At 54.4% G+C, this 16,096-nt stretch overlaps 4 protein-coding genes across 4 annotated transcripts; 3 read left to right on the top strand and 1 right to left on the bottom strand.

The window, feature by feature from the left end:
• The first annotated feature begins 1,003 nt into the window (after positions 1 to 1,003).
• SMAC4_03978 (uncharacterized protein) lies at positions 1,004 to 7,254 on the top strand. The gene is made up of 4 exons (XM_066090030.1): positions 1,004 to 1,832; positions 2,070 to 2,363; positions 2,429 to 4,296; positions 4,630 to 7,254. The coding sequence occupies exons 2-4, from the start codon at positions 2,264 to 2,266 to the stop codon at positions 6,907 to 6,909; spliced, it is 4,248 nt and encodes a 1,415-aa protein (XP_065946110.1). The 5' UTR covers positions 1,004 to 1,832; positions 2,070 to 2,263; the 3' UTR covers positions 6,910 to 7,254.
• A 323-nt stretch (positions 7,255 to 7,577) lies between these two features.
• SMAC4_03979 (uncharacterized protein) lies at positions 7,578 to 8,986 on the top strand (the record flags this gene model as incomplete). The annotated part of the gene is made up of 1 exon (XM_003348086.2): positions 7,578 to 8,986. Exon 1 carries the CDS (start codon positions 7,847 to 7,849, stop codon positions 8,984 to 8,986), a length of 1,140 nt encoding a protein of 379 aa, XP_003348134.1. The 5' UTR covers positions 7,578 to 7,846.
• A 278-nt stretch (positions 8,987 to 9,264) lies between these two features.
• On the bottom strand, positions 9,265 to 11,827 carry SMAC4_03980 (uncharacterized protein). Its single transcript, XM_024655601.2, has 3 exons — positions 10,909 to 11,827; positions 10,747 to 10,846; positions 9,265 to 10,684 (listed from the first exon to the last, which is right to left on the bottom strand). Exons 1-3 carry the CDS (start codon positions 11,210 to 11,212, stop codon positions 9,277 to 9,279), a joined length of 1,812 nt encoding a protein of 603 aa, XP_024511476.1. The 5' UTR covers positions 11,213 to 11,827; the 3' UTR covers positions 9,265 to 9,276.
• A 55-nt stretch (positions 11,828 to 11,882) lies between these two features.
• On the top strand, positions 11,883 to 16,012 carry SMAC4_03981 (uncharacterized protein). The gene is made up of 6 exons (XM_003348088.2): positions 11,883 to 12,333; positions 12,675 to 12,953; positions 13,011 to 13,211; positions 13,272 to 13,393; positions 13,455 to 13,995; positions 14,053 to 16,012. The coding sequence occupies exons 1-6, from the start codon at positions 12,049 to 12,051 to the stop codon at positions 14,965 to 14,967; spliced, it is 2,343 nt and encodes a 780-aa protein (XP_003348136.2). The 5' UTR covers positions 11,883 to 12,048; the 3' UTR covers positions 14,968 to 16,012.
• The last annotated feature ends 84 nt before the right edge of the window (positions 16,013 to 16,096 follow it).

Raw genomic sequence — 16,096 nt, 5'->3', positions numbered from 1 at the left:
CCAATCCCATCACGGCGATCGCCCAGCAACGACAAGCTGTTGGGTGCCCACGTAGCCTGATCAACCCGAATGTGTACACGGAAACCTTGCTTGACGGGATGCGTCTGCAATCTTGCAGTCAGCATATACGATCAGTAAAGAATGGTTGTCGAAACGGCAATATTCTCTGGCTGTCCTCGTTGTCGTTGTCAGTAGTGCGGTGAGTATATCAAACAGTGATCTATAGTCGCCAAGTTAGCAAAGTTCATCATGACGCACCCACCCGTTGGTCTCATAGAGCACTATCATCTGAGGTACTTTTTTTTTGCTGTAAAACAGTACTTCTGACGACACATACCCAATCCAGGAACAAGTCAAGCTCGTGTAACCCTTTCGAGAAGACCTCAATGAATGATATTGGCCGGCTCACCATTGTCAGACCCAATGGCACCTGGAAATTGTGTCGTAGCCAATGGAATAGCTATTGTCAGCCTCGCAGTTGGTTGAGTGATAAAGTGATGGGCATCTGATATCTCTTGCGAGACATTGACGCTTTGGTTCTGGACCTTTGTAAAACACACCAAAACATACAGACAGCGGCGTCTCAAGCTTATATGTACGGGACAGGCGTTGTGCCTGCTGTTGCTATTGGTGATGCGGGTCTCGGATAGGCTGGGTGTCTATTTTGAGATGACTTCATCTCTTTGATAGCTCCCGTCGTTGACTGTTGCCCGTCAGATCGGGCTTTTGGCGGCGCTCTCTTCCTCAGCTGATGAGGATGAGAGTTGATTTACCCCATCATGAATCTGCAACCCCAAACGGCGCCATCGCCCATCACCAACCAGCCCCCTCAATATGGTAGCAGTTCTTGATGCTGGGCTACTGGTACCGCCTGAGCGCCTGTACCTGAGCCTTGTCCTTTCCTGGAGTTGATCCGGGTTCCCCTCCTTCGAGCCCCTGCCGCTCATTTACAGTGTCGTTCATTCCCCCCGTGCCATTGCGACGTGGCGCCACTGTGAAGCGCTTGGGCCAATGTTTGCAAGAGCAGTGACAAAGTGGAAGTCGCTTTTGCCGGAGTTGGGTTGTTCATGAACCGTGGGGTTGGTGTCTTGGGTGTCTTGCTTGGGTGTTGGATGGGTCAATTGCTGCAGAAAGAAGAGATCAGAGGGCGGCGGATCTCCTTTGATCCCAAGGCCGCAAGGCGGGCAACGAATGCGATGCGGTGAGTGGTCAATGTGAGAACGCCGGTGGAGATGTGGTGGGTCACTGCCCAATCTCACGTCGGCGCCATCCAATGGCGCGGCAAGCTGCGAGCAATATGGGGAGCCGTGAGGAGCCGTGACGATGGGGAACCCTTCCCAATTGGAAATACCCCATGTTGCAGCCGGGGTCGCAAAGGGAATTTGTTGACGACGTCGGTCCATTCGGCCGCGGCGGTACATATGACCTACACAACGACAGAAGCCCAAAAAAAGGCCGGGGGAGTGAGGGCATCAGGGCACAAAAGCGGAACGAGAAGGGGGAAAGCTGTGGTTGTGACCTGGTGGTGTCGAGGGTTGTGTGGGCAGGTACCACTCATAATGTCGAGCCGGTGGTCCCATCCCCATCCACAAAGTCCACAAAGTCCACAACATCCACAGTTCTGAGTCCATCGCTCCTGCGAAACTCCAGTCGTGCCAAGCCAGTCGCTTTTTTTCTTCTCGAAACTTGCCCAAGGGTCCCTTTTCCACTTGCTACACTCCAAACATCAACTCTCCTAGATCCCCTTTCCTAGAAGTTTCGCCTGTAGAACCAAACGGCTCCGAGAGTCATACCCCCCATCGCCGACCTGAAAACGCGTTACGACTTACGAGGTGAATACAAACCCTTTTTTTTTTTTTTCTCTCTCTCTGTCTCCATCCCTCCCTCCCTCTCTCTCACTCTTCGTACGCCTTGTCGTTGTTCGCAATTAGCTTCCCCTAGCTCATTGCCCCGCGCCATTTGTTCATCCAGCCAGAGGCTGGTGCCCCAGACTCACCTCTTCCATCTCATACTCTGTAACTTGACGAGCTTAATTCTGATTCTGGGACCGTTTGCGCGGCCAATTACAGGACGTGACACCGCACAGGCTGGCCATACTTGGCTTATACGACCGTCAACGACCACATATTAGACAGTTCCCCCTTTTCCGTTCCTACGCTGAGATCTTAAACGGAGGCCAAACACTGCCGTCCAAGGCCCCACCTGTTTTTGCTCTTCGTTAGCTTTCTGCCGCCTTCCGATACCCCCGACGACACAGCTCTGCATGGCGGATAGTAAGAGCACACCTCAGGCCCTCTCCGTCGTGACTTCTTCCGACAAGGCACAATCTGAGGTGACACAAAATGGTGTAAACCACCACGACGGTAAGTGCTGTCTACATGGCCGAGCTGCATCCGTAGCGTCTCAGTCATACTGATCGCTGCTATAGATGATGACTTGAGCTCGCCCATGTCTCCCAACTCTCCAGACTCTCCCGGAGCTTCTGCCGCCTCTAAGAACGCCAAGAAGAACGCCAAGAAGAGGGAAAAGGAGAAGGCGAAGAAGGCTGCTGCTAGGGCCCTGGCGCTGGCCGAGGCCGAATCTCAGGCCGAGTCTCAGCCCGTAACAGGGGACGAGGCTGCCCATGAGGAGCACGAGGATAGCGGCGCCCCGAACGACGCCGAAAAGAAGAAGAAAAAGAAGAAGAAGAAGTCCAAGTCCAAGACCAGCAAGGACCTGTCGACATCTATCGCTTCCATCCTAGCAGAGCAGCCTGCGCAAACAGAGACCGCCGAGCAGACACCAGAGGTCAAGCCTATCACCGAGGAGCAGCAACAGCAAGAGCAGCAACCCGAGGAGGTCAACCAACCGAGCGAGCCTGCGCCGGAGCCTGAGACCGTGGAAGTGAAGGAGGTCGAACAGCCCGTTGCCGAGGTCAAGGTTGACGAGTCCAAGCCCGAGGAAATCGCCGCGCCCGAATCGATTGAAGAGACACCGGCGACAACCGAGGAGGCTCCTGTGGCCGTCCCTGAACCCGTCAACACCAAAGAGGAAATTCCTTCCCAGCCTGAGGAAGAGACCACCACCACAACAGCCGCCCAGGATGAATCCACTCCGACATACGCCGAAGTTGCTGAGTTGAAGGAGGAAGACACGCCTGCTCCCGAGGTTGTTGTATCTGAGGTTACTGAGGTCACCCCCGAGCCCGCCTCCGAAGTCGTTCTCGAGACCGAGGTCCTTGAAAGCGCCGAGCCAGTTGATGCCAAGGTTGAGATTGTCGAGGAGGCCAAGGTCCCGGAAATTGACAGCACGCCAGTTGAGAATGTTGAGGATTCCGAGGTCAAGACTGAGGTCAAGGAGGATGCCAAGGTCCCTGAGGTCCCCGTTCAAAGCAAGGGTGGCCTTTCTCACATTTTCTTCCATCTCCCCGAGACGACAGAAGAGGTGAAGGAGACTGCTGCCCCTGTCTCTGAAGAGATCGAGACTGTTTCCGAAGAGATCAAGGCTATCGACGAAGAGATCCAGGCCGTTGACGACAAGATCGAGGCTTCTGTCGAGGAGACCAGCGCTGAGGAGAAGACCGAAACTCCTGTTGTTGAGGACGTTGAGACCTCTGCTCCCGAAGAGAAGGCCGAGGCACCTGCTGTCAAGGAAGTCGACGCTCCTGTTTCTGAGGAGACGGTCAAAACCTCTGCTCCCGAGACCAAGATTGAAGCTCAGGAGGAGAAGCCTGAAACTCTCGCCAAGAAGGATGAACCCGAGGCTCCCTCCGCTGAGTCCCCTGTTGAGCAGGAGGCCGAGGTGCAGGAGAAGGTCGAGGCTCCTGCTGCCGAGGAAAAGACTGAGGGTCCCGAAGAGAAGCCCGAGGCGCCCGTTGCCCAGGAGAAGACCGAGGCTAAGGTCGAGGAATCTGTCGAAAGCGAGAAGCCTGTCGAGGCTGAGGAAGAGAAGAAGGTGGAGGAGGTCGAGGAGAAGTCCCCTGAGCCTGCTGCTGCCGAGAAGCCCGTCTCTGAAGACGTTGCTGTCACCGAGGCTGTTTCCGAAACCCCCATTGTCGAGGAGTCTAAGACCGTTGAGGTTGAGCAGACCCCCGTCGTCGAGGATGTTAAGGCTGTGGAGGAGACTAAGGCTGCTGAGGAGACACCTGTTGTCGAGGAGTCCAAGGCCACCGAGGAGCCCAAGACTGTCGAAGAGACCCCCGCCGCTGAGGAGGTCAAGACTGTTGAGGAGACCCCCGCTGCTGAAGCCAAGCCTGTCGAGGAGGTCAAGCCTGTCGAAGAGACCCCCGCTGCTGAGGAAGTCAAGCCTGTCGAGGAGGTCAAGCCTGTCGAAGAGACCCCCGCTGCTGAGGAAGTCAAGACTGTTGAGGAGACCCCCGCTGCTGAGGTCAAGGCTGCCGAGGAGGTCAAGGCTGCCGAGGAGGTCAAGGCTGTCGAGGAGATCCCCGCTGCTGAGGAGGTCAAGACTGTTGAGGAGACCCCCGCTGCTGAGGTCAAGGCTGCCGAGGAGGTCAAGGCTGTCGAGGAGATCCCCGCTGCTGAGGAGGTCAAGACTGTTGAGGAGACCCCCGCTGCTGAAGCCAAGCCTGTCGAGGAGGTCAAGCCTGTCGAAGAGACCCCCGCTGCTGAGGAAGTCAAGACTGTTGAGGAGACCCCCGCTGCTGAGGTCAAGGCTGCCGAGGAGCCTCAGACCGTTGAGGAGACCGCCGCTGTTGAGGCCAAACCCGTCGACGAGGTCAAGCCTGTCGAGGAGGTCCCCGCTGCTGAACTCAAGGCGGCTGAGGAGACCCCCGCTGTCGAGACTTCCGCCGTCGAAGAGGCCCCTATTGTCGAGGAGACTCCTGTTACCGAGGCGCCCAAGGCTGTCGAAGAATCCAAGCCTGTCGAGGAGGTCAAGTCCGAGCAGAAGGAAGGTGCTGCCGAAACGGCTAAGGATGAGCCTGCTCAAGAAACCGCGACCGAGCGTTCCACTGAAAGCACCCCTGCCTCTATCCCTGAGACCGCTCCTGAGCCCGCCGTAGAGGTTATGGAGTCTACCGTCAAGCCTACCGAGATTGCCGCTAAGTCTGTGGTTACTGAGGCTGCCGCCGAGCCCGCCACCGAGACCATCGAGCCCGTTATCACCGAATCCGCCACCAAGACCGTCGCCGATGCTGCTGAGCCTGTCGAGACTGTGGCTGAGCCCGTCTCTCAGGTCGCTGAATCTACTCCCGAAGTCAAGGCTACCAATATCCCCCAGGTCGAGGCGGCTGAACCCGCCACTGCCAAGGCTGAGGATCACGACGAGAAGCATACTCCAGTTGAGGAAACTGTCGGTGAGTCAAAGGCAGTATTGCCGGTTGATGAGTCGAGCGAGGCCAAGATCCAAGACACAGTTGCTGCACCCGTGCATGATGATGTCAAGGAGGCGGTTGCTGAGAAGCAGACTACAGGTGAGGACAAGACTGCCATTGAAGGGGAATCATCCAATGACAGCATCCAAATGCCCACGGACGCCGTCAGCCATGAGGAACCTGCTAGCGTTCAACAGGCCGTTGAGGAGGCTCCGTTGGCGGAGACTCAAAAGGAAGCTTCCGACATGCCCGAGTCTACTCTTGACGACACCTCCGCCTCAAAGGCTACCGAGGAGTCCGAGAAGAAGGATACCGACGAGAGCAAGTCCAACGCCGGGGAGATTGCCATCGGCGCCGGCATTGCCATTGCTGGTGCTTTGGGAGCCACCGCTGTTGCGGTTGCCGACAAGGTCACTGAAGTCTCCAAGCCCGTCACGGAGAAGGTCATTGAAGTCGCCAAGCCCGTCACAGACAAGGTTACCGAAGTCGCCAAGCCCATCATCTCGGATTCTACACCAAAGGTCGCCACACTCGAGCGTTCCGTGGCTCACGGTTCTGCTGAGTCCGGCTCGCTCGTTGCTGAGCGCCCCAAGCCCGAGCCCAAGACTCCCCGGGTTGTCACTGACGAAGCCAAGTCGACTCCGTCAGTAGAGGCCGAAGCACCTGAAATCGTTGATGAGACGGTGCCGCTCTCCGAATCCTTCCACGTTGTGGAGAAGGAAGCACCAGCTGAAGAAGAAGCTGCAAAAATTGATGGAAAGAAGGGAGCTTCTTCTGAAGATGGTGAGGAAAAAACAATCCAGTCCGTTGACCAGGAAGGAACACAGACTGATAACGCTCTTAATCCCCAAAGGCTCCCAACAGAAGACAGGACAACCGACCAAGTCTCGGTGGACCAGCGTGTACCCACATTTGCTGTCGTTCTCCCTGATCTTGACGATCCTGTGGCTCAGGAAGTGAGCCGCGCCCGCAATGAGCGGGGGCAGGACAGGAACACCATTAAGCAAGCAGAGGAGATGGTCGCAGCAGCAGTAGTCGTTTATGCCACAGCCGATTCTTCAAGCCCAGCTGCCACAGCCACAGCTGATAAGCCGGAAACCAACGCCCTTGGTCTCTCAGGTGTGCCTTCCGAGGCGGACGTGAAAGGAAAGGGCAAGGATGTCGAACCCCCATCGCCCACCGCCAGCAAAAAATACGCCCACATCAAGAACGTTGAGACCGTATCGGATCCGACCATTGTTCAACAGGGATCCTCTTCACCGGAGCTTGGGCGGTCTAGCACCACAAGACTGCGGAGATCGCTCAAATCGAGGGAGTCTCAGGATGCAAGCAACAAGGAGAACAAGGTCACGGAGCGCGGACACAGCAAGAAGAGCTCCATCTCGTCCGTCTTCAAGTCCAAGAAGCAGTCATCCACCGCATCGGACGAGTCTGGAGAAATTGTGTCTCCCACTTCGTCGGCTGGTGGTGTAGAGCCTCAGTCACCAACACAGGCCGCCGCTCACCGCCAAAAGAGGGAAGAGCAAAGGAAAGAAGCAAAGGAAGGCAAGAAAACTGGCTTCAGGGCCGCCATCAGGCGGTTCTTTGGCAGCAGTTGAAGGCCTGATGCCTAGTCTTTTATACTATTTTTTTCGGATTCAGGGGGTGGCTGCTGTGGTTTAATAATCGGCATATTGGTTTGATGATAATGATGAGGCGAACATCTACCTCTGCTTAGTGTTTAATGATGATAGGGGACGAGATCGGTGGTGATGGTGAAGATCCCACGCGCTATACGAAGATTTGGAACAGCAAAGAAGAATAGAAGAAGGAACGAGGAACGATAGTTGTGTATGTTATGGATTACTGTATTTGTCATTTCGGTCACCGGTTTTCTTTTTTTCTGAAACACCCGCGAGGGTCGTTGCGTTATGAGTTTATGAATTGATTTGTGGTTTCTCCCTCTTCTCAAAACTTGTTTGTATGTTCTTGGGCCATGACGATTCTTAGTGCTGAAAGAAGCGGCCGACATGTGAAGGTTGCAGTTGCCGGCCGGGTTCAGAAAGACTGATCAATCAGATAGCCGAGTTTGCCGGTCAGATAGCCGATGTGCCTGCCGCTGGACTCTGCTGCATGACGCAAGGGAGACCTTGTCTCCGTCAGCCTTGCAGGAGGTGGGCCGGCATGTGGAGGGATAAGGCCAAATTGACTCTCATTGTTTAGCGCTATGCACCACTAAAAAGCACCACCGAAATACAAACAACTGGCCCTTTGCAGCCTGGCCAAAATGCAACCTACAAGTGCGCCCTGCCTCTGCCGCTGCTCTTTTTATTATTCAGACACACTTTCTCTCGTTCTTTGTGTCTTCCAGAGAGGGCGTCATATTCTCTTACTGCTTCTGACTTTGTCGCATTTCCATGGTACCTGATCCTGCAATGTTCAGGTAGCAACACCACGACTTGCAAACACCACGACCCGCGCGCGTAGACAATCAGCCCAACAACCGATCGAGCGAACGAACCAAAACCTCCAGAATACCCGAGACCGAGCACCAAAATGTCCGACCTCCTCTCCCTCTTTGGCTGGACATTCCTGCCCAACCTCGTCACCGGCTGGGCGCAATCGCTCTACTACGGCATCACCATCCGCGCCGGCTCGCCGCGCCCGACCCCAGGCACCCCTCGATACGCCGAACACCGCCGCCGCATCCACATCCTGGTCGTGACTGTCTACCTCCTCTACACAATCTACGAAGCCCACTACGAGCTCGTCGTGCGCGGCTCCAACTTCTACGGCGACCTAGGCGTCAGCCCCGACGCGAGCGGGCGCGAGATCAAGTCCCGCTTCCGCCGCCTAGCGGCGCTTTACCACCCCGATAAAGTCACAGGCCAGCAACAGAGCCAAGAGGAGGTCAATAATTACTTTGTGCACCTGAAGACGGCAGTGGACACGCTCACGGACCCCGTGCGCCGGTTTGCGTACGAGCGGTTCGGCGTCGATGCTGTTGCTTGGGCGGGGCCGAATGGAAACGGCAAGGGAGGATGTAAAACCCACCATGACTTCGTCATGCGCGGCGCGCAGATGTTGTTGTCGTACTACGGCCTCGCGGCCGCGGTGCTGTACGGGCTTGGGCTCTTGGGATATCTGACCTGGGGAAGGTACGAGCGGTGGTTGGTGCTGGCGAGCATGTTTGTGTGGGAGGCGCACACGGTCATGAGCCCGGGGAGGCCGGCGGTGTTTGAGCACTTCTTGAATCCGCTACTGCAGAGGGTGACGGGGGTGGTGGGCAGGTATTACCTGCCGTTCCAGGCGGTGGCGCTGATGAGGAAGGTCAGCGTTACGGTGTACATTGCTATTTCGCAGATTGGGCCGTTGTTGACAGCGGATACGTCGAATGGGCAGCTGGTTCCGAAGAATAATGGCGCGGGAGGCGACCAGGAGGAGCTGCTGAAGCAAGGGCTGGAAAGGCTGGAGATGATGAGCAAGGGGTTGGACCTGGATACGTCGAGGCTGGTGGAGCTGGAGATGGCGCCGTTTGCGGGCGATCAGGAGGCGCTGAGCAGTATGAGGGGGAAGATCAAGGAGTGGTTGGTGCAGAATACGATTAGGAACGATCCTATGGTTCGGGATGCGTTGGGGAGGGGGTTGCAGAGGAGAAGGGTAGATGCGCCCGCTGGAGCAAGGGGGACGAAGTAAGAGGTTGGTGATCTTGAAGTAGATTTGGTTGGGCGTTCTTTTCGATTCACATTTCAGGTTATTTTATCAAAGCGTTTAGACAAGCATGATTGAGTTTATTTACCATTTGAAATGCTCTACGGTGGTGAAGAGGACTCCTTCACGATGCTCGTGCGCCTCTGTTCAACCCCTAATGCCTTCCTTGATGTCTGTGTCATTCAAAATTTCTGTTGATTCCTCGAGGCAGTATGCCTCCGGCCTCCATTTCCCTTTATTTCCCCAGCCTTCATTTTCACCAACCATCCATCCTATCACAACCTCTGCCTTCCCCTCGTCTCAATAGGAATCATCACCATCCCTACAAACGCCGCCAGAATCAGTGCCGCCGACAAATACACCGGCGTAGTCGTACCATCCCCTGGCACCGTCGCCGCCAAAATGGGTGCCACAAGTCCCGTTACTCTGTTCAAGAAACTCGCCACGCCTGTGCCCGCTCCCCGGACCGGCGCTGGGAAAATCTCGGGCGTGAAAGCATACAGGACCCCATACATGATGTTCTGCGCGAACGCCTCGATGCACGAGAACGTCAGTAGCCAACCCGGTGTTGTACCGAACTTGACGAATAAGTACAGGAAGATGGCGGAAACAAGCGTCGAGAGAGCCAGCGTTCCGCGACGGCCCAGGAAGGGTGACTTCATGTCTACCGCGTAGGCGGCGAGCAGACTACCGGGGACTCCGGCGATCGAGGTTATGGCGTAGTTGCGGTAGGTTTCAGCTGAGATGGTTTCTGGACTGCTGCTCGTGCTTGTGCTAGTTTCCGGTGTTGGCTGTCCACTGTTGTTGTTGCCGCCGTGGGATAGATACTGTGGGAGAAAGGCGTTGAATAAGGGGTACCCCATGCCGATGGTCGCCCAGCAGAACCAGATGAGAGCGGTAGTCAGACCGAGTTTGCGGTTGCTGAAGAGCGGACGGAGACGGTCGCCTGAGAAGGAGGCGAAGCGCTGCTTGAGGATGTTGGTGGTCGATAGTCGCTGTCGCGTCACATGCTGACGGCGGCGAGGAGTGGCTGGGGATGGGGATGAGAGCCCGTCGACGACTGCGTCGAGGATTTCCTCGGTCAACCACGTTTTGCGGCCGTTGCGGAAAGCGATCCCGTGGACGACGGCTACTGCCTCGGCTTGTCTGCCTCTTGAAAGGAGGAACTTGGGGGACTCGTAGAGGTGGAAGATGAAGAAACGGACGAGAAACATGATAAAAGTGATGATGCCGATGCTGAACACAAAGTGTCGCCATCCTTGCTCGGCGGGCAAGTGGCCGATGAAGTACCAGGCCAGCAACGAGGAGCACAGCTGGCCGATGGGCCACCAGATGGAGAGAAGGGTTAGCAAGGAGCTGGAGGCGTCAGGCAAGAACTCGAGAAAGAGGGCACCGTCGACGGGTAGGTTGCCACCAACGCCAAAGCCAAGGGCAGCGTAGAGAAAGCAAACGCCAGCCCAGCTTGTTGCGAAGGCAGAGGCAATACCGAAGATGGCGGTGATGAAGAGAGTGGCGTTGAAGGCCAGACGTCGACCTAGGATATCGGAGCCGATTCCCCAGATGAAGCTCCCAAAACAAAGACCGGCAAACAGGAAGGACGTGGTATAGCGAACGGTCTTCTCCGATATGTCGAACTCAGCTGATAGCGATGGGAGGGTGAGAGAGATGCCCTGCATCCATAAACTGCGCGAGACTGGTATTAACAACTGGCTGATTTTGAGTATCTCAGTAGAGGGGTCTCATACTTGTCCGCAAACCAACCAAAGCCACATAAGACAAACAGTTGCCAGTTATATCTCCCCATCCCAATGTCTTGAATGGCCTTGTTGATGAGCTTCGATTTCACTAGAAGATAGTTTAGCATAAGCATGTCATGTAAGTCAGATCTTGGATGTTCGTGATCTCACTCTCATAATCCGTCCACTTCTCGCCGCCCTTATTTCCACGGCGAACCTCTCTCCTGAGCCCCTCGATGCTGTACTCAGGTTCGGTCCCCATTTCTAACAACATGCCCGTGTCCTCATCATCGGCTGGATCTTTGTGATGGTGGACGCCCTCGTCATCCTGGCCGAGTACAGCATCGTCTAAATTAGAAGGTGGGCGGGATCTGGACGAGTGACTGTGTAGATGGGCTTCCCCGAGTGGAATGAGCACTCCCGGATAGTCTTCAACCGCCTCTGAGCGGTAACCAGACCATAGGAGGTTCGTCATCGTGGTCCTTTAATATCGTGAATGTGGTTCACCAACTAACATCAGCCCTTAATCCGTCTGTTTCCAAGGGGTAAATATTCGTAAGCGGTGGTACAGTCGAAACCATAAAGAGTGAAGAACAGTAGGATGGATACGGCCGAATATTTCGAATCGAGGATATAAAAAAAATCAAGATGCCGGAACGACTGGGAGGCCCAACTAAGGCGACTTGTGTGAGTTCAATGGGGACCAGGATAGATGAGACAAGTGTAGGGATGGGATCCCGGCTATGGGAGCGGTTGACTTCGCTAGAACTGGGAAAACCCGAGAAACTTCAAAGAAACGATGTGTCGCATGCTCTATGGCCATCACATCTTGAAGCATGAAGTTGTCGATAGTCTTCACGCAAGTTCGGATTTTATGTTGGATGGATGAAATGGGCAAGACAGGTTAGAGGCACCGTTCCTTATAAGGGGCTCAGGTGCCTGTCCCCACTGTCGTCAGGGTACATGCAGGTCGGCGAATTAGGAAGTTGTAGGGTGCGCCTCCCCGCTAAATCGAACCAGCTGGTCGGTACCTTCCAGTGGACGCGTCCACTAAACTAGTCACGCGTCACTCCGTTTGGGGGTTCCGTCCGAGCTTGGACGGTTGCGGCAGTTTCCGACCAATTGCACCAACTTGCACGTTCTTTTAGCTGAAGTTCGCCATGTTTACCAAAATCATCATAACCACCACATGGATCTTTATCAACCTCTAGACATGACCTGGTGCTCTATATACAACGGAAAACACAAGTCTTGATCAACCCAAATGATACGGTAAAAAGAGTACGGAGATATTTGGTTCATCCCGTCCGCATGATGGATCGCTATCTGATCAAAAAGACGCCTTCAAGCGGCACTCTCAAACGCAAGGCGTCAGACAGCCCCGCGAATTTGACGCTTGTTCCTGCTAAACGACCGCAACCTCTTCATCCACACGAATCCCGCTTGGATGCCGTTGATTCTCGCGACCAAGACAGGAAATATCAAGGGCTTGAATATGATTCTTGGATAGCCCAAGTGAAGTCAGCCATTGACCAAGCCCGAACCGCAGCCCGCTCCAAAGAAGGCGGCATCAAAGTCTTAGGGGCCCTTCTCAAGGTACGTTCCACTTCCACATGCATGTATAAATCCCCCCACCACCTTATGTTCAGCAGCTCGTATGAGATTCCGCACCTTCATACCGAACATCCACCCAGTACACCACCTCTTCCCATCCCGCTGCCTCTGCGTAGGTAGCAACCATCAACAAGATGGACACATTCCGCCGACTCCCGCCCAGGACACGGCTAGACTGTAATGACCCGGGCCAATTCACGTTGCGGGTCGGTGCTCTGAACCTAGGTCTCAAGCATGACGTCGACATCCCGTACTACACACCTTTCAGGGGTTGAATGATCATCTTTGGGCTTCGTTTACTGTACTGACAACTCTGTAAACAGATCATCAATCTTTGCCCTTGTAAGCCGGGCAGTCACGGAAACAACAAGGCCTGTCATATCTCGCAATGCGTGACTGCGGTGTACGAAGAGAGCCCCGATGCTCTGTACCGCGCTGCTAAGGAGCCATGCCCTTGCGGCTTTGTATGGCCATCTTGTATCGACCTCTTCCATATCCGAGCCGTCGACGCCCTGGCCGATTCTCTGGACAAACAGGAAAAGCACGTCGCCGCATTTTCCACTGCCCTTGGTCTCATTCGCTTGGATCCGGCCCACCCCATAGTGAGCGGCTTGACCATCTCTAGCCTCATGCCGAAATGGAAGATCTAATAGCTCTAGGGGTATTGTCGTGTTGCCAGAATCCTTCGCAACTTGACCAAGAACAAAGACCAGCAGACGGCAGCTCTTGCGCTTACGACCCTTTTGCGAGACTCTAAACTTGACCCTTCCCACGATGTGCACGACCTCACAGTCCGGTTCGTCAGGTCCGGGCTCTACAACATGGAAAAGTACCGCCGGGTTAAGTATAATCAGTACCATGTGAGTCCAAGCTGTCGTGACACTCTCGGCGCGTGGACATGCAGCTGATACCCTGGCCAGATTCTTCTGCGTCAGTTGTCCAGTATGCTAGACATGCCCGAGTCAAAAAGAGATCCTGTAGAGAAGCTTCCCCATGAGCTGCTCACCATGATCTGGTCGCATCTTGACACCGAAACTTTGATGTAAGCTCCTTCCCAACGATCTCTTCCTTTCTGGGGGCTAACAAATCCTCGTGGTCTATAGGAAGTGTGAACGTGTGAGCAGGAAATGGCAGAAGGCGGTACTTTCTGACTCGGTGCTCTGGAGCAAGGTCTCGCTGGGCAGGCCTGGGAAACCTGGCCGACTCTTTCCACGGTTCCTCAACAAGCACAAGAACATCCGATCGCTGACGATCAGCGACACATCATATTTCAAGATGACTCACGACAAGCTTCAAATGATCATGCGTGGCTTACCCGGTTTGGAACGGCTAAGTCTTCATAGACGCATGCGTCTAAACAACCCGGACGGACCCGAGGATGTTCCAAACTTGCTTGGGGGAGTGCAAGGGAAGCACTTCACAAAACTAACACATCTCTCACTGAACAAACTGGATGCACATACAGCTGGAGAGCTTCTACCGCTCACAAGTCTGTCTCTTCAAGTGTTGGACCTACAAGGCTTCGTAGGGAAGAATCTCAACGCCATCATGACCCGACAGCTTTGGCCGAGTTTGAGAAAGCTACGGCTGAAGATGCGGGACGAAGACTATGGCCCAAGGATAGATCTCGGGCAACTGAATATGGTCAGTAACTTGCCCTACGCTCATTGGCATCACCCACTTGCTTACCATGTGATTTAGAATGGGCTAATGAAACTAACCCCATACCTCGAGGAACTTCATATCGAGGGGTACGGGCTCAAGTTTGTCAATCTCTTTGATAACAAGATGGCTTTCGACAAGGTCAAGGTTCCTTCGAGCGATATACAACCTTGGCAAAATTTGCAGTCTTTATATCTCGGCTCATTGAGAAGTAACCCGCTTATTGAAGACATGTTTATGGGGTCTTATGTTTTGCCGGCTCTACCAAACCTCCGCTCTGTTGAGATCCTTTCCGACAGAGCGCACCTGATCGACTATCTCTTTACGACATGTGATGAGCGGGGGAGCCCGTTAGGATCTTCTCTGACTGGTCTCCATGGACCCACTGCTCAGTCGGGCATTGCTTCGGCGGGTTGGCCACGGCTGGAGGTGTTCAGGTGCCATGGCCCTATATCCACCGGTATACTGCAAAAGGCCCTGGGGGAAGCAGCCACAAATGGTTCGCTAAAGGTCCTTGAATTGGCCATCAATAGCGACCAGTCACTGTTCGATCGCCGGATCCAAGTTGATCCCCGGAAGGACTGGGCTTTCGCGTCGTCGCCGAGCGTTCACCATCTCGGACTATACCACTTCAACTGGGCCCAGCATTACAGCAATTTCGATGGCCAGCTTTTTATCGACTGGCTGCAGAAGTTCCCCAATGTCGACACGGTTACGGTCGCACCTGGACGTCATAGTGGTATATTGCCCTTCATCGAGAAGCTGATCGCCCACCCGCAAATCAAGACATTGTACTTTGATCCATCGGGCTTGTCCAGCCCGGAAAGGTACGAGGTAATGGACACAGGGAAGAAATACGGGGTACGACTGTTCAAGTTGAACGAAGAACCTTTGAATCCTTTTGATGGAGGTTCTTTCGATGGCGCTAGACCGGATCTCGGACAGAGGGTTTGACAGACACGGTCGGGGGGTTATGCGGCACTTTTCCCCCTCGCATCTTCTGCGTTGATGTGAGCTTTTGTCGCCCTCTCAACCCTGATCTAGACTTGGCCAGCTGAGGATTCATCAGGCATCAGAGCTGGGCCTACAAGAGAGTAGTAGTGGAATAGAGTGTGGTTACCAAGTTTGTCTTTCATCTCGTATCTATCTTTGCGTTGTCAAGTAAACATGTTCGAAAATTCACCCTTCTCGTCGTTGATGCTACTCTCATCTTGAACTTGTCCGGAGGTCTTCTGGAACGGATGACGAGATTGTAGGAAGACCGTCTCGACCTGAATGGCAACATTCAGGTGCATTACATATCACAGGGCAGGCAACGGGACGTTGAAGCGGGCCGTTTATTTAGATGTGGCCCGAGCTCATGTGCCTCTGCGCGCCTGTGCGTGGCCCCTGCAAGCTGGAGATTGGCTGCTGTTGCTGCTTGGTTTCAGTGACGCGAGCGCTCAATTGACCGCCTGCCGCAAGCTGTCTCGCTGTATGGCAGAATTTCAAATGCGACAAAGGTGAAGGCATCCTGACCGTCCAACTTGGCGGCCAGCATCGACATCCTCTCCACCTGCCTGCCTCTCTTGCCATTTCTCGATTTCGTTCATTCATTCATTCATTCGCTTTGGTAAACCGCGGCGCGCAACCTCTTGCGCAGACGGGAACAAACCAAAGTTAAAATTTCAAAACGCAACATCGCTCCTCTTCGACGGCCCGAAATTGTACGTCCTCCATATTAGTCTGTCCATTCTCTTGTTGGCGGTTTGCTACCAAGCTACCTTACCTTTACCTGCTTCCACTTTCAGTCAGCCCTCCAAGTTGTTGAACGACATCACCGTCATCTACCTCTCACTTCGTCATCGCGCCCCTCCGTCCTCGACTGCCATCCCGCCGCGAGCTACACTTTTCCCACCGAAATTCAGAACACATATTAATCTCTACTGCATAGCACCGGCGATTTGAACTCCCGACACTCGAACAGCCAGCACGCGCCGCGACGTTCTCAGCCCATACCGCTCCCCGCGCTGTCTACACCTCTTGTTGATCACTACCACAATAATCAGTGCTGCTTGAACTTTTCACACCTCGTCCACCGGCC

The sequence above is a fragment of the Sordaria macrospora genome, chromosome 2 (genome assembly GCF_033870435.1).
Source record: "Sordaria macrospora chromosome 2, complete sequence".
NCBI classification, from domain to species: domain Eukaryota; kingdom Fungi; phylum Ascomycota; class Sordariomycetes; order Sordariales; family Sordariaceae; genus Sordaria; species Sordaria macrospora.
The sequence above is the reverse complement of the archived record's forward strand: the minus strand, read 5'-3'. Positions and strand labels throughout refer to the sequence as shown.